The sequence below is a fragment of the Antechinus flavipes genome, chromosome 5, assembly GCF_016432865.1.
Source record: "Antechinus flavipes isolate AdamAnt ecotype Samford, QLD, Australia chromosome 5, AdamAnt_v2, whole genome shotgun sequence".
NCBI classification, from domain to species: Eukaryota; Metazoa; Chordata; class Mammalia; order Dasyuromorphia; family Dasyuridae; genus Antechinus; species Antechinus flavipes.
Window position 1 is genome coordinate 292996469 of NC_067402.1, and position 27371 is coordinate 293023839.

General features: G+C 40.4%; 2 protein-coding genes and 1 long non-coding RNA gene across 3 annotated transcripts in view; all 3 read right to left on the bottom strand.

Annotated features, from left to right (window-relative positions):
* LOC127538778 (RNA helicase Mov10l1-like) overlaps positions 1 to 7034 on the bottom strand; it is a 40235-nt gene extending 33201 nt beyond the window's left edge. The window contains exons 1-5 of the mRNA XM_051962520.1: positions 6862 to 7034; positions 5058 to 5128; positions 2984 to 3075; positions 1139 to 1197; positions 574 to 683 (exon numbers count right to left, since the gene is read on the bottom strand). Of these exons, the coding sequence (XP_051818480.1) occupies positions 574 to 683; positions 1139 to 1197; positions 2984 to 3075; positions 5058 to 5128; positions 6862 to 7030 (501 nt within the window). The 5' untranslated portion in view covers positions 7031 to 7034. The remainder of the gene's footprint in view (positions 1 to 573; positions 684 to 1138; positions 1198 to 2983; positions 3076 to 5057; positions 5129 to 6861) is intronic.
* Positions 7035 to 8775: 1741 nt separating this feature from the next.
* LOC127538844 (uncharacterized) lies at positions 8776 to 13254 on the bottom strand. Its single transcript, XR_007947766.1, has 3 exons — positions 13101 to 13254; positions 9834 to 10028; positions 8776 to 8884 (listed from the first exon to the last, which is right to left on the bottom strand). It is a non-coding gene; the product is annotated as an uncharacterized LOC127538844 (long non-coding RNA).
* A 4104-nt stretch (positions 13255 to 17358) lies between these two features.
* Positions 17359 to 27371, bottom strand: LOC127538779 (RNA helicase Mov10l1-like). The gene is made up of 5 exons (XM_051962521.1): positions 27275 to 27371; positions 22455 to 22639; positions 19927 to 20086; positions 18049 to 18161; positions 17359 to 17547 (listed from the first exon to the last, which is right to left on the bottom strand). The coding sequence occupies exons 1-5, from the start codon at positions 27369 to 27371 to the stop codon at positions 17359 to 17361; spliced, it is 744 nt and encodes a 247-aa protein (XP_051818481.1).

Genomic DNA, 27371 nt, shown 5'->3' on the forward strand with positions numbered 1-27371 from the left:
CGAATAGAGGTTTTACTTGACAAAATTGACATAATCTGTTCCTTCCATGAATGACCAAGAAAAGCTTGAAGCAAGACAGCTGTAACGGGGAGTTCTGGGACCCAGGGAGGCTGTGTCTGTGCATCCGTGTGTGTGTGTGTGTGTGTGGTGTGGAGGGGATGGGAAGGCGATTGCAGCTCAGGGCTCTGGGGAGAGTTCATCTCCGTGCATTGACACTGCTGATAATCAATGAATCAATGAATCAATGACTACCAACAAATATAACAGGCTCTGTGTTAGGGCTGATGACTCAAAGAATGATACAAGGTGAGAAAGATCCTCCCTTTTAGAAAAATTAGATGAATCTCCCATAACCCACTGCTAATTCGGACAGCCACAATCAGAACTCTGAGGCCTTTAGCCGGTTTCCAATCTTGAGCTGGATGCAGACAAACATGGGCCAGGAAAAGAACCATTTCATGTTATGAACCATTCTCTCAAAGGAGACTTTCTTTTTCTCCTGCACAGTGCCAATTAATAAATGAAATCCACAATCACTTCCTAACTGTAAACTAAGAGTCACTAAAAGATTACCTTATTTCCTTGTTTAAGAGTAGCCTGTTCATCATTACCAGTATCTTGCAAATAGTTCCAAGTCCCAGAAACTTGTGGAGACTGTAAAATGATACTTTCTGGAAATAACACTGTGGTTTTTAAAATAAAAAAAGGGAGACAGGAAATTGTCCTGTAAGTTCTGGCCTGCCAGGCCATGCTCTTCCTAAGGATCCAGTCGAAGAGACACAGTGCCTTTCCCTGTTCTCCCCTTCCCCTGGCCTCTCTCCTTTCCCAGGTTTTCTAAATGACCAAAAGCAATCGGGCATTCCTATAGCACCAGTACACCCACCAACAAACAACAACAAAAGAGGAAAAGAGAAAACAGAATAGTTGCATTCCCCTCCCCACCTCACACTAACATTTGCTGAATAAGATTGAAATATCTTGAAAAATAAAGTTTAAAATATAGATATCAAGTGGTTTAATACCCTTTTTTTTTTCAAAATTTCATTTAAAAATTGCTCATATCTAAGACCCCACAGAAACAGAGGAGACAGTAGAGGAGGGAGGGGGGATAGGACACCTCTCAACCTTGCAGTCTGACCTTTTTCACCCAGGTGTATTGCTTGCTCAACGGCAAAGTGACATCTTCTGCTGGTTGTTCTATCACAAAGGAGAGAATAGAAAATTATTAGGGCACTGCTCTATGATTTCCCTTTACATGCGCAATCCCTCAATTCAAGGACTCTTTAGAGTACAAGTACCTCACTGGGCAGGAAGCAGTGGCACTCCTCCTTCCCTCAGGGGAATGTGTCGTGATTCATGTGGATGTGGAGTTTTGTTTTGTTTTTTAACCTAACAGTTTACATTTAGATGATAAAAGAAATCCCCGTGAGGGCAGTTGTGACCTATAGTAGAGGCACACCCAGCTAATCAGTGAGTCTTGTCTCATTGTTCCCTCATCTACATGTAGAAGAAGGATGAGCAAAAAGTGACAGAAACCCCAATTTGATTTCTGGAGGCAGAAAAGGGTTTGGAGTCAGAGGTCTGAGAACCTTGTCCCAGGGCTGGGGGAAGCAGGAAGAGACTCTTCAGTCATCAGGTCTGAACATCCAGAGAAGGCCACTGCAACGATGGCCACTTCCTGGAGCGGGGCCCTGGTTACAAAGCTAGACCCCACCAGGAAGACAGAACCAGACAGATGCATGTTGAGAGCAATGGGAAGTCCTGGATTCTTGCATCTCCTAAGCTGCTCCTTGCCAATCACTTCAGTGATCCCAGACTTCTGGGGTGGGGGGGTGTAGGATGAGGGCAGACCCTCTAGAAGAAGACAGTGTGGTTCTCAGTAGCCTAAAGACGTGCCAATCATTTTCCTGAGACACCATCATTCCCATAAGACCTAGGCTACCTCTAGAAAACAGTAGTTTTATTTTTTAGGAAGAAAAGAAAGGGTTGGAGTGAGTACTTTGGGGGAGGCCCAACTAAAAAGTTTGCCCTGGGATTGGGAAAAGGCTGATGGAAGCTAGGTACAGAAAGGTATGGGGTCATCTACATATAAAACTTCATTTACAGAGAGTCTATGGAACTAGTCTTGCCATTAGCGAACCTCATACTGACACAGTCTTCAGAACACATTATTTTAGGTGCTGATGGAGAGGTGTAAACACAACATCCCAAATCTCAGTTATGTTATTGGCAGACTGCTTAGCAAGCCATTTCTTTGTAGATGACACAAATATTGAAAGAACTTTAGCCCTACCTTTGTTGCAAACATCAAGGATTTTAAATCTGGTAGAGTGTAATTTTTGCCTTGGACCTATCCTCAAAGAGATTCCAGGAAAGCTCCTCTGCCCCACATAGATCAGTACCAGCTTGCCAACTAAGTCTGAGCTCCCTACAGCTACACAGGGCACTCTGAGGCTACTGGTCTGGATCTGGGTCAACAGATGGGCTAAGTCACAGACTTGAGACTAGATCCTTCAGCCACACTAAAGGAGACTTTGCTCTCTCTCTCCCCTTACACCCTACCCTTGCCCAATAAACAATGGCAGGATAGCATCAATGTTCAAGGAGACGCTTGTCATTTTCTGAATCTTTTAAAACTTGCATAGCTCCTTTTGAGGATTAATTTAACTAGATGCTATAAAATTGTGGTTGGGAACTCCTGAGGACATGACCACAAAAATTCCCGAATTTTGGATATACTTCAGGGAAAAACCTGGCCCTTCTCACAAGCTACGTGAAGGTATGGATGCTCCCCAGAGGGGGATGCCTTGACCTTTACTACATTAGATTGGCAGTGATTGGGATCACAAAGTTCCTCCCCTAATTTTTCATTTAAACTTTTCTCTAAGTTCAACTTTAGGCAACTTTACTAAAGAAATGGGAAAAGAGCAAAAATACCCTGGAAGTGAAAGAAAAACTTTCAGCGTTTCTATGAAACATTTACCGATTGAAGGTAAACTCAACGTCCATCGGCTCAAAGTTATAAGCTTCTTCAAACTCGGGATTGAGTTTAAGGGTTACATCTTCTTCATGAATCTTAAAAAGTAACAGACAATATATTTAGATTAAGTTTCATGTGGCAGAATTTTTATGGCGTAATCAAATAATATCAAAAGTTATTGGTCTGAATTTGTTCTAAGAGCTGAAGCTAAAATTTAATTTATGATAATATAAATGAATCAACGACCATCCCAATAAACTAAAAGAGAAGCAGGTAGCCAAATGCTAATGAGCTTTGCTTGCTGATCACTTGTCTGGGTAACACAGGTCAGCATCATGATTTCTGTGGGCAAAAATCAAAACTGCCAGCAATCAGTTTCTACTCCAAATAGGAGACAGAAAAAATTGGGAATGGAGACAAAAAAGCTAGAGTTTCCCCTTTGGTCTGACGGTCTGGCCTTACAAATCTAAGAGATAATGCAAATGTTTTAAACTGAAAAATAAAAAAGTGCTCATCTTACTGTATTTTAAGAAAAATACTAATGGGGGTGGGGAGAGAGAAATGGTTAGAGTTTTTGGTCTTTAGAAATGGCTGCTACTGGATATTAAAGACTGTGTGAGTCCCTGAGTCCCTCCCAACATCTGGGAAGGGCAAATGAGAAGCAACTCCTACCCAATCTGGTATTACACCCACTCCTTTAGGGCAGGGCTGAGTTGGCTTTTATCTTTATATTTTCAGAGCCAGAAACACACAGTGGGCATTCAATAAAAGAAAGGACTCTATCATCTCAAACTTATTCAAGAAAAGAATGACAATGGGCTCTTTTTTAAATTAGGGAAGATCCTAAAGGAAGAGTTACAGCCCCAAATACCCAAAGTCAATAACGGCCAACCCCCTTCCATGCCTACCTCTCTTCCTTTAAAAAACCACCAAGTACCATGTTGGGCATGAAGGTATACTTGTATCTTGTCATTTTACATCTATGTCCTACAGATTCAGACATGAGTGCTGGTTCCTTCCCCATGAGAGAGCAAGGACTGTTTCATCTGTGATACTGAGAACCCTGGTGCCCAGCACCCAGTAGTGCTGAAAAAACCTGAGGGATTCACTTCTGGACCTTCAGGGTCTGGCAGTGCACACCCCTCCACAGCACCAGCCCCTGCCAGGCTTCCTCATCTTTCTCTCCTCCTGCTGGATGACTAGCTTAGACCATACACAGTAGGTGCTTAACAGTTAGAAACACATACTGAGGTATAATCAGCATCTGGGGAGCTTGTAGGCTTCTTGTCTACATTATGAGGGTGTTAGTGAGAGTATGAACTCTTCAGGTTTCACAGATGAGAAAATGGGGGATGGTGGGATGCAATGACTCCTGCCAAGTCTATTTTGGACATCAGTTTTACAAATGAGAAGGGATTGGCAGGATGCCAGGTTTCAATGGCTCCCAAAGCTGGGTCCCAGCCACTTAGGTGTCCCTAGTGCCCTCCTGTCTTCACTCCCTGGAAGGCCCCTGGCGTATGTGTACACACGTACACACACACACACACACACACACACACACACGCTTCATCTCTGTAGCCCCAAAGGCTTCAAAGGACAGACCCAGTTCCCTAGTACCCTGCCATCCAGTGCATACCAAAAACCAAAAAGAGAAAACTTAGAACATCTTCTTAAATGGATGAAGGAGATTCCAAGGCAAGCATCTTCCTGGGGTTCACAAAAGAACAAAAATGACCTGCAAACTAAACACATGCTACCACTAGGACAAAATATAAACATGATGCATGAGAATGACGGCAGAACTAGCCAGAATCTAAACAATGAAGTTTAATAGAGAGCTAGGTCAAGTTTTCCATGTGGCTTCAGAAAATCACCTTTTCCAGAACAAGGTGGGGAAGGTACATTTAGAGACTCCTTGTCTGTGAAACATTGGGGAGTTTTAATGGCCTTTAAGCACCCAGGATGGGAGGGCCCCAAAGCTCACAGGACTGGCACTTTGCTGAGAGATACCTGATTTCCTACATCATCCCACCTCTCACTCACAGTCCTTTCTGGCCACCTTTGCAAGCTGACTCACCTCAGTCACATAGCCAATGTACTCGATAACATGCTCGTTGTAGTCCTGGCTTTTTAAAATCACTTTGTCACCTGGTCAAGAAAACAAGATTCATTTCCACACATGAATGTTAAACGTGCACTTCCCAAATCCCCAATTAAGTGCCTACTGTGTCCAAGACTGTGAGCCTGGAGGCTCAGCACTTTGGTTCTGTGGCTCACAGAGTCTGGGGGCAGGGGCTCAGCCAGATCCCTGGATTCTGGCCATCCTCACCTACTTCTGCTCTTCCACTTCCCAAAGCCACCCTCTCTAGCTCTCCACTGCAGTAGCTTGTCTGAACAAAAAAAGTTTGTTTCTCAACATTCTAATGGACTCATCATGTAACATTGGGTCTGGGTCACCTGAAAATATTTAGTATAAATATACTCCATTTAGTATAAATAAGAGTTTCATGAAGTCCAGGCCCACGCCTTCTCAAGACTTTGGGTCTTCCTCCACACTTCCAGCACACACACTCAGTAAGTGCTGAATAAACATATGCTGACTTGACAAATGAGATTAAAATGGGGTATGGAGGCAAGAGAGGACAGAATTGAGAGAACTAGAAAGGCTGAAAACACATAGGAAAGTGGGAAGGGAATGGGATTAGAGCCTGGTTAGAGGAGAGCTACAGCTGAGTGCTAGAGGGGGCCAGTTATTCAAGGCAGCAGAGGTGGAGGCTAATAGAGGCTGGAGGAAGATGGCAAGGAAGGAATGGTCAGACCATTTTTAGAATAAATACACTACAGTGCAAACAACAGTGGAACTCAAGGCCTGGAATGGAATTGTTACCTGGATGAAAAAGACAGAAATGATTACGTCCAGTGCTACAAGTAAAATGTGTTTGAACAATGTTGGAGGGGATGTGGGAAAACTGGGACACTGATGCATTGTTGGTGGAACTGTGAATGGATCCAATCATTCTGGAGAGCAATTTGGAACTATACTAAAAAAGTTATCAAACTGTGCATACCCATACTACTGGGCTTGTATCTCAAAGACATATTAAAAAAGGGAAAGGGACCTCTATGTGCCAAAATGTTTGTGGCAGCCCTTTTCATAGTGGCTAGAAACTGGAAATTGAATGGATGCCCATCAATTGGAGAATGGTTGGATAAATTGTGGTATATGAATGTTATGGAATATTATTGTTCTATAAGAAATGACCAACAGGATGAATAGAGAAAGGTATGGAGAGACATACATGAACTGATGCTGAGTGAAATGAACAGAACCAGGAGATCATTATACACTTCAACAACAATACTATATGATGATCAATTCTGATGGACGTGGCCCTCTTCAACAATGAGAGGATCCAAATTAGTCCCAATTGATTTGTAATGAACAGAATTAGCTACACCCAGAGAAAGAACATTGGGAAATGAGTATGAACCACAACATAACATTTCCACTCTCTCTGTTATCGTTTGCCTGCATTTTTGTTTTTTCTTCTCAGGTTATTTTTACCCTCTTTCTAAATCCGATCTTTCTTGTAGAACAAGATAACCGTATAAATATGTATACATATACTGGATTTAACATATACTTTAACATATTTAACATGTATTGGATTACCTGCCATCTAGGGGAGGAAGTGGAGGGAAGGAGGGGAAAAGTTGAAACAGAAGTTTTTGCAAGGGTCAATGTTGAAAAATTATCCATGCATATCCTTTGTATATAAAAAGTTATAATAAAAACAAACAAATAAATAAAGGAATGTGTCTTTTCCTCCTTTGATTTCTGCTCTTCTTTGACAGCAAGATGCTACAAGGGCAACACCTACCTGCATACAAAGAGGGGCGACTCTCTGCTAGTCCCGGAACTTCCAGAACCAAGTAATTGCCATTCTTTTTCAAAATTACGCCACTCATATAGAATTCTCTGATTTCCAGTTCTGCATGGATTTCCTCCAGCCACAGCAGAGTGGAAAATTTATCTTTGTAGTTGGACATATTCAGCAGCTGAAATAAACACAGAATTCAGCTTGGAAAAGATCTAGTAGCATCCCAGTTAAGTAATAAGGAATTCCAAAACAACTAAAGGTTAATTACCCTTAAAGAACCCACGATTCACTTCATAAAAAATTTAGGAATTCTTTCTGAAATGTAGTCCAGCCCTCTCTGCTCAAACAAATAAGGTATACTAAACATAACCTATATTGCTCCTGTTCATTTAGAACCCTAACAGTAATGCTGTGGGATATCCCAGGCTGAGGCAACATCCAACCACTTCTCCCCAACCCTGATGGGCCCTTCCCTCTCTAGAAGCTGCTTCTTTCTGGAGCCCAGTGTAGGCTTTGCCTCTTACACTCCCAGAGACTGTGTACAAACGAGGATCCTGGCAAAGAAGCAGAGCCTGGACACATCAAACTGCACCTTTTCTGTATTCTTTTCTCTCCATGCCTGCTAGTGCTCAACACTTTGGGGTCATTTTGCAGGATGGCATTATTGGTGTCTCAAAGTCTGATAAATGGGCTATTAAATATTTTAAATGAAAGAGAATCAGAAATTTTTAAAAATCAATTTTTATTGCTGTAGAGATAGCATGGTATGTGGAGAGAATGCTGGATGACTTGAGCAAAGAAAGTCCTGCCTACACTCACTAGATCTCATCTCCAAAATCACAGAGGAATGGATATCTGCTTTGGTAGAGAGAATTCCCTATACTGATGAAATCAAAGGTCCTTCACATAATCTGCTTTTCAATGAAGAAAAATCTACTTCCCCACACTACCATATACTCCAGTTGCAAAAAAGAAACAACCCCTCCCCAAATACAATTATCCCTTTCACATCTCAACTTTCTCCCTTGTAGTTTCACTATATCATGGGTTGGCATAAGAAATTGAGAATTTGGGAGGAATTTTTTGGAAGCTAGAGACATGTGAAGACCAGAAGATGACATAGGAAAAGCTTAGAAACTCAGAAATGTATAATATATGTTTGACATTACATAATATCAACCCAAATTTTATAATAAGGTACTGTAAACACCCCATTAAAAAAAAGAAAAAATATAGACTTCTATGTTACAAAAGGAGGACCAAAAATGGTTTCACTGATTTTCCAGATTGCAGGGATACTATGTCCCTAATCCCTGTGATGTGGAAGGGTGGTGGGTCAAGCAAATTACATTCTTGCATTGGTTACTTCATATATTCTCCTATATGAGGACCCATGAACCTCTTGTTTAGAATGCAGAATCCAACCAAGAGAGTTATAATCATTTAAACATCATTCAACTTTCCATGCTATGCTAATGTAGGATGCCAGGCTTAATTTAACTGGAGAGAAACTAGGAGAAAATGTGAGCATTAAAGCAAAGGAATGAGTCATGCTGTGCTTGAAGAACAAGACACAGTAAGTCGCACAGATAAGTGAAAACAAGAGTGCAATTTTAAAGATTGTTCATTGTCATTCTGCGATTTCCCTATTCAAATGTACTTTTAACAGGAGATAGTGCTTTGCAGCTTTTCAAGCAGTTCCATTTTGGACAGTTATTAAAGGGTTCTGAAGAACTTCCTATCATTTTCACCCCAAGCCTAGCTTTTCGACAAAGGTTCTAGAGGGAAGAGCAGAAAGGTTCAGTATAGAACATTCAAGTAGAGATGAACACTGTCATAGGGGGCTGTCTAGTGGGAGGTAAAAAAGGACAGATGAGATACTACCAAGTAGGTGCCCATTTTTCTTACCTCTGCAAGCAATGGTTGAAAAGTTAATATATCCAGCTGTTGTTCCACACATCTTTTTAGTCTATCTGGTATGGGATATTGTGGGAGGAAACTTGGCAACTGTCTTCTTAGATTCCTTAAAAATAAATCCGTCAAATTAATAGGTAAATATCCTTAAATAAGGATATTTAATTTCAATGAAATTCACTCCTTTTTAACTCCCAAATTTAGCCAAGTTGCTTAGAATATATGCTACATTGCATACCTATGGTTAATTCTTAGAAATATCACGGTTTACCTAAATTTTCTGTGTTAATGAATGGGCAAAGGGATTTATATGCCCATAATAGAATACATTTACATAACGTTAAAGTTTACAAAGCACTTTCTTCAAAAACAGTTTTGAAGGCCACTACAGCAACAGTATAACTAACAATACTTTATAGATAAGAAATGGAGACTCAGAGAAGACAGAGAGTTAATGATTTTCTCAAAGTGACAGTGAGTTTTAGTCAGAATTTGAAACCAGACCTCCTGAGTCTGAATCCAAGATCTTTTCCTATTAAAACAAGAATGAAAAAGTGGGAGCAAATAGAAGGTAAAAAAAGTTTTTTCCCAAGTGAGGATGGTGGCAGCTGTGGCTCAGATACCCTCCCCTTGCATCTGTTGCCCTTGTACCATGATTTCTCTTCTCTTCAGGTATGAGCTGCCTAGACATTGGGCTCAGAGGGAGAATGGTCTTCTCTTCCTCCAAGGTGGCTGCCAAATGAGACAACTTCACCATAGGATCCTAAAAAAAGTGAATAATTGGGAACTGGCCACGTGGATTGACAGTTTGTGGCTTTTAGCTCAGGCCATCAGAGCATGGTGCTCTAAGTTATGGGAGTCAGAGACCTGTGGGGCCTGCCTGCTTCATATAGTTTTAAACGAGTATTCCTTGGCCCAAAACAGTACATAGCTGGTTCTGACTGGGAGCCGACCAAAGTCTCTGGATTCTTCCATCTAAGGCAGCTCCTTCTAAAGACAGGCAACCAGCAAGACTTTCCTAAACAAAGAATACCATATGCTGGGTAGTGCTGTAATACCTTTTCTGTGTTGTCACCACCACAGTTGTCTTGGGTGATGTCAGAGCCTGGGTAGCTTTAGATTTTTTCCAAGAAAATGGCTCTGTGACTGCTATGAGTAATTCTTCTTCACTTACTACATTAACTTCAATGTAACGCCCAATAATGAAGTCAGAAAAACAAAGCAAAAGGAGGTCCATGCAGCGGCCAGGATTTCTGGAAGAAAGATGATAAAATCTGCTTATTACTCAGTGAGCGTATACAAATGTAGACATACATAATGAGAAAGGTCAGCCTCAGTTTTTGATGATATTATTTCATATTTACTAAAATATTCAAAGCAACACTCCATTCCCTAAAATGAAACATTTCAAATAGAGATTTTCTATACAATTAAAATATTATTTAATAATTAGATGTTTGCTGAACAAATGAGAAACAGAAGTATTTTGTTTGGGGACTATGTAACATGACCAGTGAATCTGAATGATTCTTGTGAGAGAATTTAGGTTTGTAGATATATCCTGTTATTGTAATTTCAAAATAGATGAACTTATTCTACTATCCCCCCTAATAATCACAGTATTCCAGAGTTGGAAGAGACCTTAGGGAGATCCCACTCCAACCCCTATCCAGTTTGCAATTGGTAAATGACAGCCTTTGTTGAGAATACTTCATTGCAGGAAAACCCAAGGCAGCCCCCACCTCCCTTTCCAGCACAGACTTCACTGCTGTGAATCAAGTCTCAATTTCCTCTTTGCTACTTCCCACTAATGTGGCTAGTTCTTCTCTCAGACTAAACAAAATAGATCTGATGCACTTTCTACTGATATCCTTGAGTCTTCATTCTCCCATTCTCAAAAAGAACAAAACCAAAACAACTTCTTTTCCCACCCCCGCCTTGATCCCTTCCCATTCATTTACTTGCTCTTCCTCCAGTCCCATCATCATTCTGCGTATGCTCTTCTTTGTGACATCTTTACTAAATGAGGTGTGCAGGACTCTGATGCAGCCACAGCGGGGCAGAGGGGCAGCAGGATGCGCTCCTCAGCAGGTCACTTCTTTTTAATGCCGGCCAAGATCACCTTGGCTCTTTCTACTGTTATCACATTGCTGACTCCCATGAAGCTGGTAGCCCACCAACCCCTACAGATGACCAAACTGCTCAACCATGCACCCCTACCATCCCCCTATTTGGGGAGTCAATTCCCTGGACCTTTATATAACATTCTGCACAATCCTTTTAAAACTCATTTGTTCAAGTCCCTGGTCCAACTATTCATAACTCCAATTGTGGTTTTCTTGGCAAAGGTACTGGAGTGGTTTGCCATTTCCCTCTCTAGTCCATTTTACAGATGAGAAAACTGAGGTAAACAGGGTTAAGTGACTTGTCCAGGATTACACAGCTAATATGTATCTGAGGCCATTATCTGAACTCAAGGAGTTGAGTCTTTCTGATTTTACATGCCACATGCTACCCACTGCTAACTATCATATTAAAACTCACAAATGGAATAAATGAATTATAGAAAACCCATATATTGAAAGTGTTTTATGTGTCAAACCCTGTGATAAATTCTGGGGATACAAGCAAGAGAAGTGACAGTCCCGCCTCTCATGCTCATACTAAATAAGGCTTAACGGTGCTGAAGCAAGGTGGCAGAGAGGGCCCTGAGGTTCTTAGGTTATATGAGTAAGTCTGAAAAGCAAGTAGACAGCAAAGTCTGGAGATTCTTCATCTCATGGGAAAGAACAGATATTGCTGACTGTCATTTCATCCCCTGCAAGGGCAACCCTTCCACATGCTTCCATGCTCTTACTGCCTCGCATCTTCTTCAGCAGAACGCAGCCTCCACCCAACCTCCCTCTCTCTCCATATTCCACAGCTTCCCATCTTCTGGGACTTTTCCTACCGACTGCAAACATGCAGCTCCCTAAGCTCTTTTCCTGGATTCTCCTTGCTGCCATAACCAAACTCCTCAAAATCACTGCCCATTCTTGTCTTCACTGTTCTCATGCCTTCTTGCTTCTATCTATACTTGTTTACTCTCTTTTCCCTTATTTTTAGCCATCTGTAATTTGGCTTCTTCCTTCTCTTCAGAGCTGCCCTATGGGATGGTATCTTCTCAGTCTTTCTTCTTCTTGACCTCCCCACAGCACCGAACACCTCTGACTTTTCCTCTTGGGTACGATCTCCCGTCTGGGGCTTCTTTGCACCATCTATCCTCGGTTCTCCTGCTCTATTATTTGCAATATCTGCTGCTGGTCTTCTTTTCTCTTTCTTAATATTGTTTTCATTTGGTGATTTCATTTGCTTTGATGCACTTAAGCATTTCTCAAGTTAGGAGGATGGTTGGATAATAAGATTTCAGAAATCCTCCAAGGCCCATTTTCCAGCTAAGAGTTTGGGTTTTGATCTCCCATCTTCTTCCAAATCTTTTGAAATTCATTCTTCCCAAAGCTAGGACCCGACTTCTGTTTGATCTCCTGAGCTCTAGCTCCCCTTCATCAAAAGTCCTGGGGACATCCTACACAGATGTTTCATAGTCATCTTAAACTCAGCATATCCAAAAGGCCTGTCAATCATTATCTTTATAACCCACAAATTTACCCTATTTCTTTCAAGGGGAGTCCCATTCTTCTGATTCTTCCTCCCCAGGCCCAGACCTTCCTGTTTTGACACCATCTACCATGTTTTCTTCTTCCCTCCCTCCATTCCCTACCCCACTGTGGGTTAGTTAGGCCCCTTTGCTGAGCCATTGCAATTGTCTCCTTACATGGCTCTCCTGGTCTCCAACCTCTCCTACCCTACTCAATCCTCCAAACCGAATCCATCCACAGTCCAGGGCTGACCATGCTCCTCCCTGTTCTATGAACTCCAGTGATTCCCTACTACTCTTAGAATCAGGACATAAGCTCCCCACAACTGATCAGTGAGAATCAATTACAGTCTGGCTCCCTTGTCACACTCTCCAGTGTCCAGGCTATTTCCTGTGCCAAGAGCACACCTACCTTTGCCCCTCATGCCACAAGCAGACTCTTGGGCTCTCCCTCCCCCAGGTAGTGCTTCTCCAGTTCTCCCGAGTTCTATAAGTATGGATACACTGTTCCTGATAGAATGGCATTTTTCTGAGGGTGGGGACCCTCTTCATTTTTACAAATGAACCACCTGAGGTAACAGGCAGGCCACGCTATATGCTCTGCCCCACTGGCCCGTGTATGAGCACACCTAGCACCTGGCCCCCAGGTGGTGTTTTGTAAAGACTGCGGGATGGAGTACGGTCCTACCTGGCATCACACACAATCATGATGAAGGTCTTTTTGCCTGCAGGGATTGGCACTTGTCCACTGTGGTCAGGCCCTGGATCCAGCTTCTCTGCCAAGCTGTCTTCTTGTGGTCCATTCGTTCCTGTAGATGTTTGTTCATCTGGTGCGATAAGGACCTGATCTAAAACCAGACCACCACAAGGCATTTTTAGTAGACTCTACCTCTCTAAGAGAGAAATGTGGGTCTGGTCCACCAAAACCTGGGATCATTCTAAGTGTCAATGAGGACCACAACAGCTGCCTTCAAGGTTCAGAGAAGACTTTCTGCAGCTCTGGGCAGCCTCCCTAAGCGAGGGGGGGGGAAACAGTGTCTCAGATGAGGGCCCCAACAGGCTGAGATTTTGGGGGTCTGTTCTGTAGAGAGGGGTACAGGCTCACTAAAGAACTAGAGCAGGACTCTTCCTAAGAGGGAGGGAGGAGAAGTGGACAGGAACAAAAACAGGGCAACAGCCTGGTCCCTGTCTTCACATTCTGGAAAAAACTGACAAGAAACTGACTGTGTTTGCCTGTGGATATAGAATGAATTTTAACCAGAATCACACAAAATCTCAAGATTCATCATGTATATGAGCTGATTCTATTTTCCTTTGGGGACCTGGAGCAAAACATGATCAATGAATCTCAGGAACAGGGGACTGGCTCCCCCATGGCATCTTGCCAGATGAAGGATAGAAAAGAGCTATACAATTCAGAATCCTGTGGTCTATTATGTGCTGCAAAATGTGCCTCAGAGAAACATGCTTAGTGAGAAACTTGACAAACACAATGAAACAAAGCAAGTCAGCATTTCATTAAACGATAATAAATTGGGAGACTGTACCTGGAGCATGTTTCTTGGAGTCCACAGAACTGCTATCTAATGCCTGACAGATGACCTCTGGATCACAGCTAGAGACTGAATTCACATTCTCCTCTGAACAAGTTTCTTTGACAGGCACAGAAGTAACAGAAGTTACTATGCAGTCACTTTGATCTGCATTAGGCATTTGAAATCGAAATTGTTTAGATTTTTCCCAGCCAGCTAGCCTGCAGCTGACTAAGTATTGTGGCTCATTTCCTTTATTCCTAAAATAAAGACAATTAACTGTGAACATTGAATTGAAAACATAGAATTTCTATCACTACATACACAGTGTTACTGGAAGCAGACTTGTCCTCTGCTAAGTATCTGATTGGAGAAAGGTCAATGTGGAAGGCCTTTGGCTTTTTTTAGTTACAAAAAGAAGGAAGAGTTAGGTGACTATTATTATGAAATTTGGTAAATAAAAATCCAATTGATGGATAATGGTAAAAGTAGTTCCTGAGAAATTCTATATACATTTTTTCCTACATAAATTTTAAATAACAAACTTACTCTATCCAGATGACCATACTTTTACTTTCTCCCTCTTTTACAGTTCCAAAATTTGTCATTTTTGTAACTTCAAGTCCTCCTTTGTTTTTCAAGAGTTGGGCTCCACACATCTCATCAACTCCAACTTCACTGATGATATGAGATTCTCTGAGGAAATCACCAACATATACAACAAAATTTTACTCATTTTACAACAAAAACAAAGCCTTACCTCTTTCTTAGATTCAGTTCTCTAACCTACAAAAATATTTTTTAAGATTGTTGGGTAACAAAGGTTTTAAAAGGAGTCTCAATGCTCACCTACCCAAATGAAAACCAAGGCCCCTCTCCCACTTTCACCATTTTGAAAGGAGGGAGGCTCTATCAGAGTCTTAGCAAAACAGCCTTGGAGAACTAGGGGCCAAGAGATCAGGGCACAGCCTGCACACTTCAAAAGGACTGTGCATCCTGAAAATAAAATGTGACTTCAATATAATTTAGTGGCAATACCTCAGGAAACCATAAGGTTACATATGCTTAATCATTAAATATATATATTTTTGAAGAATAAAATGACATGAAACTTCCCACAAAAGGCTAAATTTTTAAAAAAATGAAACAAAGAAAATTTCTTAATTCTCTACATCTTTTACGCAGACTCATCCAATCTCCCACCAAAACTGAGCCTGTTATAGTCCTTTCCTGTACTCAACTTGAGACAAAACTGCAACAAAGTGAGGAAGCCCGGGTACATTTAAGAATACTCAGGGACCACTACACACCTGTCAGACTGGCTAGAATGACAGGGAAAGATAATGTGGAATGGTGGAGGGGATGTGGGACAACAGGGACATTAATACATTGTTGGTGGAATTGTGAATGCATCCAATCATTCTGAAGAGCAATTTGGAACTATGCTCAAAAAGTTATCAAACTGTGCATACCTTTTGATCCAGCAGTGTAACTAAAGAGATCTTAAAGAAGGGAAAGGGACCGGTTTGTGCAAGAATGTTTGTGGCAGCCCTCTTTGTAGTGGCCAGAAACTGGAAACTGAGTAGATGTCCATCAATTGGAGAATGGCTGAATAAACTGTGGTATATGAATATTATGGGATATTGTTTGGTAAGAAATGACCAAAAGGATCATTTCAGAAAGGCCTGGAGAGACTTACACGAACTGATGCTGAATGAAATGAGCAGGATCAGGAGATCATTCTATACTTCAACAACAGTACTATATGATGATCAATTCTGATGGACCTGGCCATCTTCAGCAAGGAGATGAACCAAATCAGTTCCAATGGAGCATAATGAATTGAACCATTTACACCCAGCAAAAGAACTCTGGGAGTTGACTAAGAACCATTACATTGAATTCCCAATCTCTATATTTTTGCTTGCCTGCATTTTTTATTTCCTTCACAGGCTAATTGTACACTATTTCAGAATCCGTTTCTATTTGTACACCAAAATAATGGTTTGGACATGTATACTTATTTTGTATTTAATTTATACTATAATATAGTTAACATGTATTGGTCATCCTGCCATCTAGGGGAGGGGGTGGGGAGAAGGAGAGGAAAAATTGGAACAAAAGGTTTGGCAATTGTCAATGCTGTAAAATTACCCATTCATATAACTTGTAAATGAAAAGTTATTAAAAATTTAAAAAAAAAAAGAATACTCAGGGATCAGATGCTTAAGCTCCAGATGGCAAAACTTCCAACTGACTCCTAACCCAGAGACCCCGCAGCTCCCATGCTAGTCCATTCCATCTCCACCACATTGTTTCACTGGCTACTTCAAAAGCTTCTGAAGCAACCTCCGCATTTCCCTTCTCTTCGCTAACCCATCCCCTACCAGGCTACCAACAGAAATTCCTCATGCACACATCTGACCATGTCCCTTTTTGGTTTTCTAGGGCCTCTGGGATGAAATACAAGGTCTGTACAGTACAAGCCTTTCCAGAGTGCCCTCACTGTTCTTCCGTCACTGCAGCCACACCAGCCTGCCTCCTGTTCTCTTGATGAAATATTCTGGCTCCTCACCACTGTATACATATGCAAGAAATGTCCTCTTTCTTTTTTTCCTATAATCCCCTTCAAGATCCCTTAAGTATTACTCTGTACCCTGACATCCTTGGGCAGACTTCTCATTAATTTACCCATATGTGATGGGATTCTGACTGTTGTCCCCAACCTACCCCAGCCCAAAATCCATAGAAATTCCTCCCCACTTGCTGACAGTGAGGTCAACATGCTTTGTAACCACAGCAACGGGTTCAAACATAACACAGAAACCAACCAATAAGCAAGTGACACCAAGGGGATGCAGAGCAGGGTATTGGAGTATAAACAACAGCTAAGACTTTCCCCAGTGTGGAGCCTGTGCGCTGTCTGCTTTCCATCCTTAGGTGAACATGTTAGTCACAACAGTATTACCATACATTAATAACCACTCTTTTCTCCTGCCCCACCATAGAATTTTCTGTATACATTCTGGGTAACCACATGCACAGTTCCACCAAGGCTTTAGGACTTATCCTCATTAGCAAATTTCTCATATTAACTTGAAATGTACATAAAATGTAATCAGCACCATTTACTCTATAAAAACCCCTGTCTTGCTTTGCTAGGCTGCGACTCCTTTAGGGCGCTTGACCTGCCACCGAATGCATTAATCTCATAAAAATGCTTTTGCTGAACCCGAATTCTTTCAGAGAAAATATTATGACACAACCCTTAACATATGCACTTCATTGCTTCGAATAACTTATGCTCCTTGTAGGCAGGGACTCTCCAGTCCCTAGCTAGGTGGCCCAATGAAGGGAAAGTGTTCCTAATTAGCAGGGAACCCATTAGGGAGAAATAGTGCCCACTGCTTATTCTTACCTTTCGACAGGGGCCATGCACAAGGCACGCCAAATATAGCATGACTGGTTACTCTCTACCACCACCACATTGACCAGGTCAGATTTCCGAGGTTTATATCCTTCAGGAAGCCTCAGGGAATCCAAAGTGAAAAAGATGCTATCATCAATTACCCCATTTCTTCCACAAAGACTGGAAATGCAAACCTGTAATGGTTAGAATGAAAAAAAAAAAACCACACCAAATCCTTGTAAGACAACATGACCAGCCATTTAAACATTCATCAACTCATTTCTTTCAAAGTATCTACTGCTAAGAGAGAGGGTGCCAGATAAACTGGGATGGGAAGTAGTAGGTCTTAGGAAATTAACTAGAATCATTAGAGAATTCCTAGTATTTGAAGGAATCTCTGAGGTACTCCAGTCTGCAGGCCAGTTCAGTTTCACAATTTGTCTCTAAAATCATCCCCAAGGACCTGTGCTTGAATAATTCTAGTGACAAGAGACTTAGGATCAATCAAGGTGGTCCACTACAGTTTTGGAATAATGGAAGGCTTGGGAGGAGTTAATCTCTGATTATTATAATGTCTTGAACTGAAATCTATTTCATCATAACTTCGAAGAATTTCAGTTGAATGGAAGCTCAGAGATCTTTCCACTCTAAGCAGGAAAGTGTCAGCTTCTTAAGGACATAAATTCTGTGGTTACCTGATCTACTCGTTTGTATCTCAGTGGCTTCACAGAAATTGCCTCACTGTTCCACGTTGCTGGCTTAATGAAATATTCAGCTTGTACCCAATCACCCTTACAAGGTTCAAAACCTAAAGGTCACAAAATACATGTATTTTAAAGTTTTATTACTGTAAGACAGCTTAACAAACAGCATTCATTTTGAAATTTATAAAAGGTATATGGAAGCTAATTGTATACATAAAACTGGACAAAAGATCCAGGGAGCTATGGTAGAATTATATAGTAGGCCCAGTCTAGTAAAGAGATAAGTATAGAAATCTTCCAAACAGGTGAGATCTGACTCTTACTCAAAGTAATTGGCAGAGAGAAGGAATCTTGATCCAAATGGAAAAGATTCACAGAATATTAGAGCTGAAAAGGATCATAAAGATTATCTAGATTGGTTCTTTCATTTTACAGACTAGAAACAGATGTGCCAAAAGGTTAACTGATTCTTGAGAACACATGACCAATTATTTGATCACAGGTTTCCTGATTCTCAGCACACAACATTTAAAAAAGGCTACATTGGAAGGGAAAAAGAAGACATATAATATAGAAATTATTTAGTACTATGATTAATTATGCTTCAAGCCTCCTTACTAGTCTCTAAACTATATGAGGCCAGGGTATGCCCTTTATAAAGTTTTTATCTCCTCTCGAATCTAGCACAGAACTCTGCCCACAGGAAGCACTTAAAATTCTCTTGAATACCAATCTGTTGGATTCCATGACACTAGAAATAGGAGCTTCTTGGGAGATCAAGTCAAGAAACATTTACTGCAATCCTAACATTTATTACATCTCATTGTACATAGATTTTGATAATTGTTTTTTATTCTGTATTGACTTGTTACTTTGTTCTGATTTTCTGCTTTCCCTTTTTAAAAAAATAATATTGGCTAATGGTTTATCAACTTTATTAGGCTTTTCAAAGAATAGTTTCTGTAGGTTTTTTTTTTGGGGGGGTTCCAAGTTTGTCTCTTCTCTAATCTTTTTATATCTCTTCTCTTTGTTTATTTTAGGTTTGATTGTAGGCTTCAAATTTTAAAAATTCATATTTAGTTCATGAATACGTTCCTTTTCTGTCCTGTAAATATATAAAAATACAGTTTACTCAAAGATGGCTTTCAGGTATATCCTAGAAATTCTGGTATAATAGTTCATCATCATTATCTTCTTTTATGTAGTTATTTCTGTGATTTTTCTTTGACCCACTTGTTAGGTTTTCATTGTTGAGCTTCATTTAAATCTGTTTCTTTTGTTTGTACTGCCTGATTATTACTTTTATTTTGTTTTGGTCTATAAAAGATTCATTTACTGGTTTTTCTTTCTTAAATGTGTTTGTAATATCTCTATGCTCTAATTGAGTATCAATTTTTGTAACAGTTTCATGTAGTGTTAAAAAATATATAGATTATTCTTGAGCAGTCCAATTCAGAAGACACCATCTCTTAGCTCTAGTTTCTCCAGACATTTTGTTTCATTTTATATGTTCCTTTTTGTCTTTGTTAGCTTTGTCTAAAATAGCGAGACAATGAAGTTTCTTGCCATTATTGTACTACTATATCTTCTTGCAATTTAGTTATTTTTTCCTTTAAGAATTTAGATGCAAAGGCAGTTGAAGCACATAAGCTAAATACTAATTTTTGGTTTTTGACTACATTTCTTTTCAACTTAATAGTTTCCATGTTTATTGCTTTATGGCATGAATTTTTGCTTTGTTTGACAGCATAATTGCAATTCCTGAATGTCCCAGTTAGTACCTCTTAACTGATGCTTATAACCATCTTAAAATGGAAATGTTAAAGAAATACAAAACCATTTCTTAACATAAAAAAATATAAATCCTACCTTCACAAACATCCTGCATGGAGAAGTAGGTTGTCTGATTAATGTAGCCAGCATCTTCAACAAGAGAAGTAATACAGCCAATCAAAATCTTGGTACTAGAATCTGGAAGTTCACAGTAATTTTTGCTGTCATCTTCCCATTTATCAGAGACAGCTTCAACCTGTAAAGCAAACACACTGAGCCCTATATTCTGGGGGTTTGAAATATAGTCAGGATAGGATAGAGAATATGAGGTTATTTTTGTTAAATGACCAATACAAAATGTCCTAACATAGTTGATTCCTTTAGATTACTGAATATGTGCTTGAAGCACAAGGGCCTGACAGGAAAAGTAAAACAACTTTACTATTGTAATCTACCAAAAGTCCAAGTTCTAACAATAAGCACATTTATGAAGTATGCCTGTGGCCCATGTAATAGTAAGAGTGGCTGGCATTTATATAGTTATAACTTTAAGGTTCCAAAGCATCTATCATATGTTCTCTATGACTCCAATTTATGTCATTTGATCCTAACAAAAACCCTGTGAGGGAAGTGCTACTGTTTCTGCTCTACAAATGAGAAAATTGAGGCTGACAGAGGTTAAATGACTTGCTCAGGATTACAGAGCTTTAAGCATCTGCAGTAGGATTCTAATTCAATCCTAATACTAAATGCATCTAGCTGTGTAAAGTACTGAAAGGAGTAATTCAAATGAACAGGGCCCACCATGGGAATTTAAAGAAATAAGATTGATTTTTTTTTCCCTCCATGAATTCAGTATGGACAGTAAACTCTGGCTCTATTCAATCCAGTTACAAGAAAATCTCAATTTTTTTGGATAATCTTTTGTGTATGCTCTCTACCTCTAGCAGAATGCAAACTCTGTTCCTTATTTATATAATCTCTGGCTCTCCTCCAGCAGCCAGTATAGCATTCTGCATGGAGCAAGCCTAGGAAGTCTTTGATGCATTAAATGAATGAGGATCTGACATTTTCTCCCCAATCCTTTCCAAGTGATCAAAGTGCCTCAAGTCTACATCCTTGACTGAAACCTTGCTTTTGTACCTCCCTGGAGAATGGAGTTGATTCTAAGCTCCCAAAAGAAACAGCAGACCTTTAACATGGATGGGATAAAGGGCCAGAGAGCTGGTATGTAGAGATGGCCTGGCCAAGTAAGTGCCTCTTTTATTAAAGATGGCTGGCTGGTTTCCCAAGCCAAACTTATAAGAATATCAGCTAAAGTTTAAAGAGCTCCCTTTTGTGGTAGCAAATAATTGGAAAAGGAGTGGATGTCCATCAATTGGGGAATGGCTGAACAATCTTATGGTACAAGAAGGTAATGGAATATTATTGTTCTATAAAAATGATGAACAAGCTGATTTTAGAATGGCCTGGTAAAATTTACACAAATTAATGCTGAGTGAACTAAGCAGAACCTGGAATGCATTGTACACAATAACAGCAAGAATGATCAACTATGAGAGGTTGAATTCTTCTTAGCAATTCAGTGATCCAAAGCAATCCCAAGAGACTTTGGACAGAAAATGCTGTATGCATCCAAAAAATGGATGCAAATCAAAACATGCTTTGTTCACTTCTTCTTCTTTTTTTTTTTTTTTAAATCTCTCCCATGGTTTATCCCTTTTGCTCTGATTTTTCTCTCCCAACATAATTCTATTTTTTAAGCTTTTTATTTTCAAAACATAGGCATGGATAATTTGCTGTTGACCCTTGCATAGCCTTGGGTTTCAGATTTTCTCCTCCTTTCCCCTACCCCCTCTCCTACATGACAAGCAATCTAATATATGTTAAACATGTTAAAACCAATATGTATAAACATATTTATACAATTTTCTTGCTGCACAAGAAAAATCAGATAAAAAAGAAGGTAAATAAGTAAGAAAACAAAATGAAAGCAAACAACAAAAAGAGTGAGAATGTTACGTTGTGATCCGCATTCAGTTCCCAGTCCTCTCTCTGCATGTAGATGGCTCTCTTCACCACAAGATTGGAACTGGCACCAATCATTTCATTGCCCAATATGAGTCTAAATCAATGTGTATTAAAGATAAGCTTACTACAAAAAATAAAGCTTAAAGAGCTCAAATCTGTACTGATGGATGGATTGGAGAATTTGCAGTTCCCATGATCTTCTCTTGACAATGAGATCTACTTTACAAAGCAAGTTACATGGCAGCAAGAAAAGTTATTTCTATTAACTTAGTAAATTTATGAACACAACCTATTAGTACTCTGATCTTCCTCCACCTCCCAAATGCCCCAACAGTCTTCCAGGCCATGTTACCTTGACTGGGGGAGTGGGAGGGTGGAAGTGGGGGTGGTGTCTGGGAATTGTCATGGCCCATGACCTATGGATTCTACAATCTAAGCACAATACTTAGCAACACACAGAATTCCAGTGGTGTTGCTAAAGAGTGAAGGAGAGTACCAAAATATCCATGGCAGATAGTGCCTACAAGTTCCTCCAAACCATTATTTTCTCAGTGTAGAAAGAAAAGAAACCACTTGCACAATCATTCACTCACTCTGATCGCTTTCAATCCATTGGATATCTTGTCCTCTTCCACAATGGCAGTCACCTCCTGACCAATGTTCAGTGGCACGCTGCTGGTGACAACATCGCTAGTGAAGCACACCAAATCATCAATCATCCCATAATCGCTACAGTATCTGGTCACAACTCCCTGCACAGTTTTCAGCTTGGTGGTACCTACAAATTGAATAATCAGAATATTTAAATCACAAATGAATCATAAACAATGAAAATTAGAAATTCATGTCATAGGAAGACCTGGTCTAATGAGAGTGAAACTTTTAAAATGAAGAGTGACCCTATGCTCAGGTCACCTGAGCTTGTGTCCTCAGTCATGAAACAGGGGATAGTAAAGTCTTTAGTACTTACCTCAAAGGGCTGTTAAGAGGCTTACATAAAATAATGGATGTTAAACATTTTAAACGTGTCAGCTACTGTCATTACTAGCACCCACAAGTGACTGAAATATGTAGACTACAAAGATTAGAAAATTTCAATCTCAAGATAATGAATAGTAAATGCTCAATGAATGAATGAATGAATCTAAGCCATGTTTTACTGGATTGTGTGTAGGGGGAAAAGGGATGATATACATGAAATGGAAGGGAGAAAATTCTGATTTTAAGAACTAGACCTTGTCTACAGATTTCTATAGGGTTTTCCCTGTTCTGTTTATCCTAAAAAGTTCCTCACATCTGCAGGGACACAAAAAACAATTTTAATTTTGAAATCACACATAGGAGAAAGGACCAAGACACAACTGTCAAATGAGACAAGGTTGAGGCAGGTAGGCGTCTCATCAGAAAAATGACATCTAAGGTCCAAAACAGAAAAGGACAGAACCTGTGTGTGACCTATGTGAAATAAAACAAGGTGAACAAGATTTCACAGCAATGACAGACTCAGTAGCAAGAGACTCCTATGCCAACAAGAAGGTCCCTTAGTGATCAGGAAGAATTCCTTATCATGAAGAATGTCAGTTGTGCTAAGATGTAGGAGTCTGAGAGGAGAAAGAATGATTGGCAGAGAGCCACTACAGAGAGATCATATCAGGGAAAAACAAAAGATTGAGTTTAGAGGGTACCATAGTTAGAGCTAATCTAGTTCCACTGACAATGGGATACTTTCCAGACATACACCAGGTATCCTGCATGGAAAATGGACAATTGTGATGAGGAAACTTCCATTATTCAGGTGTGGGTTAGGATGCTAGGAGCTGGCTTATCTAGTCTTATGTTCATCTTTTAGAAGGTGGAGAAAGCAATGAGGGCAAGTCATTCTGGACCTGATATTAAACAATGAAGTTATCAGGAATGCAGAGAGAATCGTGACAGATCTTATTCTTAAAGGAGTTTCTTCTAATGAAGGGAATAAGAACACCTTATTCCTCTCCACATATTTTATAATCCAGTGACGTGGCTCTCCTAGCTGTTCCTCCAATGAAATATTCTATCTCCCATTTTTCTTGGCTTTCTCCCAGGCTTGGAATGCTTTCTTTTATCATCTCCACTTTTGGCTTCCTTCAATCCCAGCCAACATCCCTCCTTTTACAGAAAGACTTTCCCAATCACCTTTAATGCTTGTGCCTTCCTTCTGAGATCATCTCCAATTTATCCTGCTTACCTCCTGCTAATACATAATCGTTTGCTTGCTTTTGCCTCCATTAGACTGAGAGCACCTCATTCAGGCACTTTTTTCTCCTTTCTTTGCATCCCCAAAGTTTAAAATATAGTCTCTGGCATTAAGTAGGTACTTAATATTTGTTGATTTGACACAAATAACAAATGTAGGAGAGTAAAATAAACACCAAAAGGTCTAGTCCTAAGAAATTTCAAGGAAATATTAATTTCACCTGATGAGGAAGATGGGAGCCTGAGGTTCTCTGCGAAAGTTTGTAGATACAGAAGAAATGAGGACACCAACAAAACTTCGGCTGGTAATGCATTTTAGTCAAGCACATGGCACAATATGACCAAAAAGGTCAGAGATTGGCCTAGGTTATTAGCCTTGGAAGCAAAGAATTCTCTTGTCTTAGCTAAATTTGATATATCATCCAACCTGAGTCTAAGTGCTTAAAATTTTTGATGAATGAGACAGTTCAGACAATTTGGGGCTAGAAAAAAGGATATAGAAGAGGAAGCAATAAATGTTCATTCAGTGCCTATTTTGTGCCAAGGATTGTGTTTTATAAATATAAACTGCCTGACACATGATTCTCCTATGTAAGAGAGGCAAATATTATCTCCCTTTTACAGTTAAGAAAAACTGAGGCTGTGCTTTGGCCTTAGAATACAAAGAATGAAACAATCCTTGCTTTCAAAGAAGCTTCTATCAATACAAATTTAGGTATATACACAATAAATAAAGAGAATAGTATCCAAAGCAAGGTGAGTACTAGCAGGTAGGAATAAAGAGATGTTTTATGTTAAAAGTGGTGTTTGAAGGAACAGTGACATGAAGCAGTTAGTAACTGTCAGGAGGAGGAGAGAAAAGTTAGGCAGTGAAGGCCAAGATTTGGAGATGGACAACAGAGCAGAGGCCAGTTGGACCATATTAGAGATTGGGTAAACAGGAGTAATATGTGAGTTGGCAATGATAGACTGGAAAGGGCTTTAAAAACCAGGAGTTAATTTTCTTTTTAGAGAGTTGGAGCTGATATTAATGAAGATCATTCTGGTAGCGGTATGTAGTAGACTGGAATGGGGAGAAATGAGGCAGGAGGCTTTTAGCATACTCTAGGTGAGAGGTGAGACTTTGTGAGCAGAGAAAAAAAATCAGACGTGAAATACAGAATTAAAGTTATATACTCTTTTAAACCCATCAGACCTTGAGATCACAATATATGGTGTCCCAACAGTCATTAATCACCTCTAAAACTTGAGAAGACATGATGGCTAATCAGACATGCCCTCTTGCCATAATGCCAGCCACTTGGCAATATTTTGACAGAAAAGCTTCCAAAAATGCCTCCGTGGGACGAGTAGGAGAGAACTCATCAACTCAGCTTTACAACTCCAAGTATTCAGGATTGAAGAGAGAAATTCTTTTCACCCCCCACCCTCACCCCAACACCAAGCTTTCTAGATCATAATTTAGTAGTAAATTTAGCCTTTCCTTTTTCTTCTGGGTTGAATAATTTAAACAATCCTCACACTGTTCTTGTAAAAACAGAAAACCTATCATGGATGCATCACTGACCAATTCACCATCCCTGTGCCTACACAGAAACTACTTCTCTGAGAAGCTTTTTTTTATGAATGGCTGTCTGGTTATGTCTCTCCCATTCTATATTTGCAGAGTTAATTTTTAATGACTATGGTCAGAACTTTCATTTATTTCTATTAAATTTTATCTCATTAAATCAATCTAATATCATCTGTCATTTACATTTAAACTCTCTCCCAATTTATGTCATTTGGAAATTAGGTAAGCACACCATCTCTCCTTCCATCTAAATCACAAACAGCAATCTGGGTTTTTGATATTGCAAATGGGCATTTCTTCAGGTTGACAATGATTTAGTAATGAACACCTTTGGCATTGTAGGTCAGCCAGTCTTGACTCAGCCTACTTAAGCTACTTGTCATTCATTTCATATCAGTTTTGTTTATTAAAGCAAATCAACTGAATAAAAAAAAAACACACAGAATGAGGGAGACTTGGTTAGACAGCAAGTCATCTGAAAAAAGACCTAACCACAACCTATTCAGTAAGTAAGGTGCGAGCCCTTTAAATCCAGTGGAATATTAGGCTGGATTAATGTCTGGAACAAGGTAGATTATACTTTCCTTGTACTGTCTGGCTTAGATCACATGTAGGGGCCATTGAAGCCACCTAATATGGACTAAGTTTCCTATAGAGATACCGAATAGCCCAGTACTGAAAGTGCACATTTTAAAGAGGTTTACAAGCAAAAATTGTAAAACTAAGGATAATGGGAACAGCTAGCAACATTATCTCATTTTATTCTCTCAACTACCCCGAAGATGGTGCCATTACATTATAGCTGGGTAGCTAAGGCAGGCAAGTTGAGATTTGGGCAAGATCCCACAGCTGGATTTGCCCGAACCTAAGTCATCCTGATTCCAGGTCCAGCACTGGGCCCAGGGCTCCATCCATACACAACTTCTAAAGTCACTTCTAATTCTGGTGAGCCCCTTTGCCATATATGCACGTGTATGTGCGCACATAAATAAAACAACACGTAATATAAACGATAATTTGTTACAGAGATTTACCGAGTAGCCCCACCTCAGTAAGAATATCAAAGTAGCAAGAGATGCACAAAATTCTCAGTTGTAACAAGTCGGCTCTCATCATCACCCGCCACTTGTTACAATCGAGAATTTTGTATACCTCACGCTACTTTGATATTCTTGCTGAGTTGGGGCTCGGTCACCCTTCCATTAGGCTCACTTCCAAGTCCCTCAGGGTTCTCTCCATCAACCAGCTCCCCTTGAAAGCTCGTCACCCCACCTTCCAGAGCGGCACATGACAGACGTAGGACGCAGGAAACTTTATAAAGTGCTTTAATCCAAGCGGAATAACCCCCGGGAGTGAGAGCCTGACGCCCCCCACCCAGCCCTGCCGCAGAGGCCTCCCTGCTCCCCAACCCCGGGGTCTCGGGCTGCCATCCGAGGAGGTTTCTGGCACCCGCCCCCTGTGGGGAAACTGGGGCCCAAAGAGAATGGGGGAGTCGAGGGTCCCAGTAGGCCCCGCCCCCTCAGGGGAAACTGAGGCCCAGGGAGGGAGGAGGCGCGGGAGTCCGTCCCCGCCCGCCAGCACGAGGCTTCCTTTCGGCCCATCCCCCACCTTCTTCGGGTTCCTGCGGCCGCACCTCGGCGTCCTCCTCCAGGCCTTCAGCTCGCCTCCACAGGAAGGAAAAGGCCTTCGACACGAGCCGAAGCAT

Excerpts from the sequence above, each read along its gene's own strand:
- LOC127538779 (XM_051962521.1), bottom strand. The coding sequence starts at position 27,371 with ATGCTTCGGCTCGTGTCGAAGGCCTTTTCCTTCCTGTGGAGGCGAGCT. Across the intron at positions 22,640-27,274 it reads GCCGCAGGAACCCGAAGAAG|GTACCACCAAGCTGAAAACT; the intron begins GTGGGGGATGGG and ends TTCAATTTGTAG. Across the intron at positions 18,162-19,926 it reads CATGCAGGATGTTTGTGAAG|GTTTTGAACCTTGTAAGGGT; the intron begins GTAGGATTTATA and ends TGTGACCTTTAG.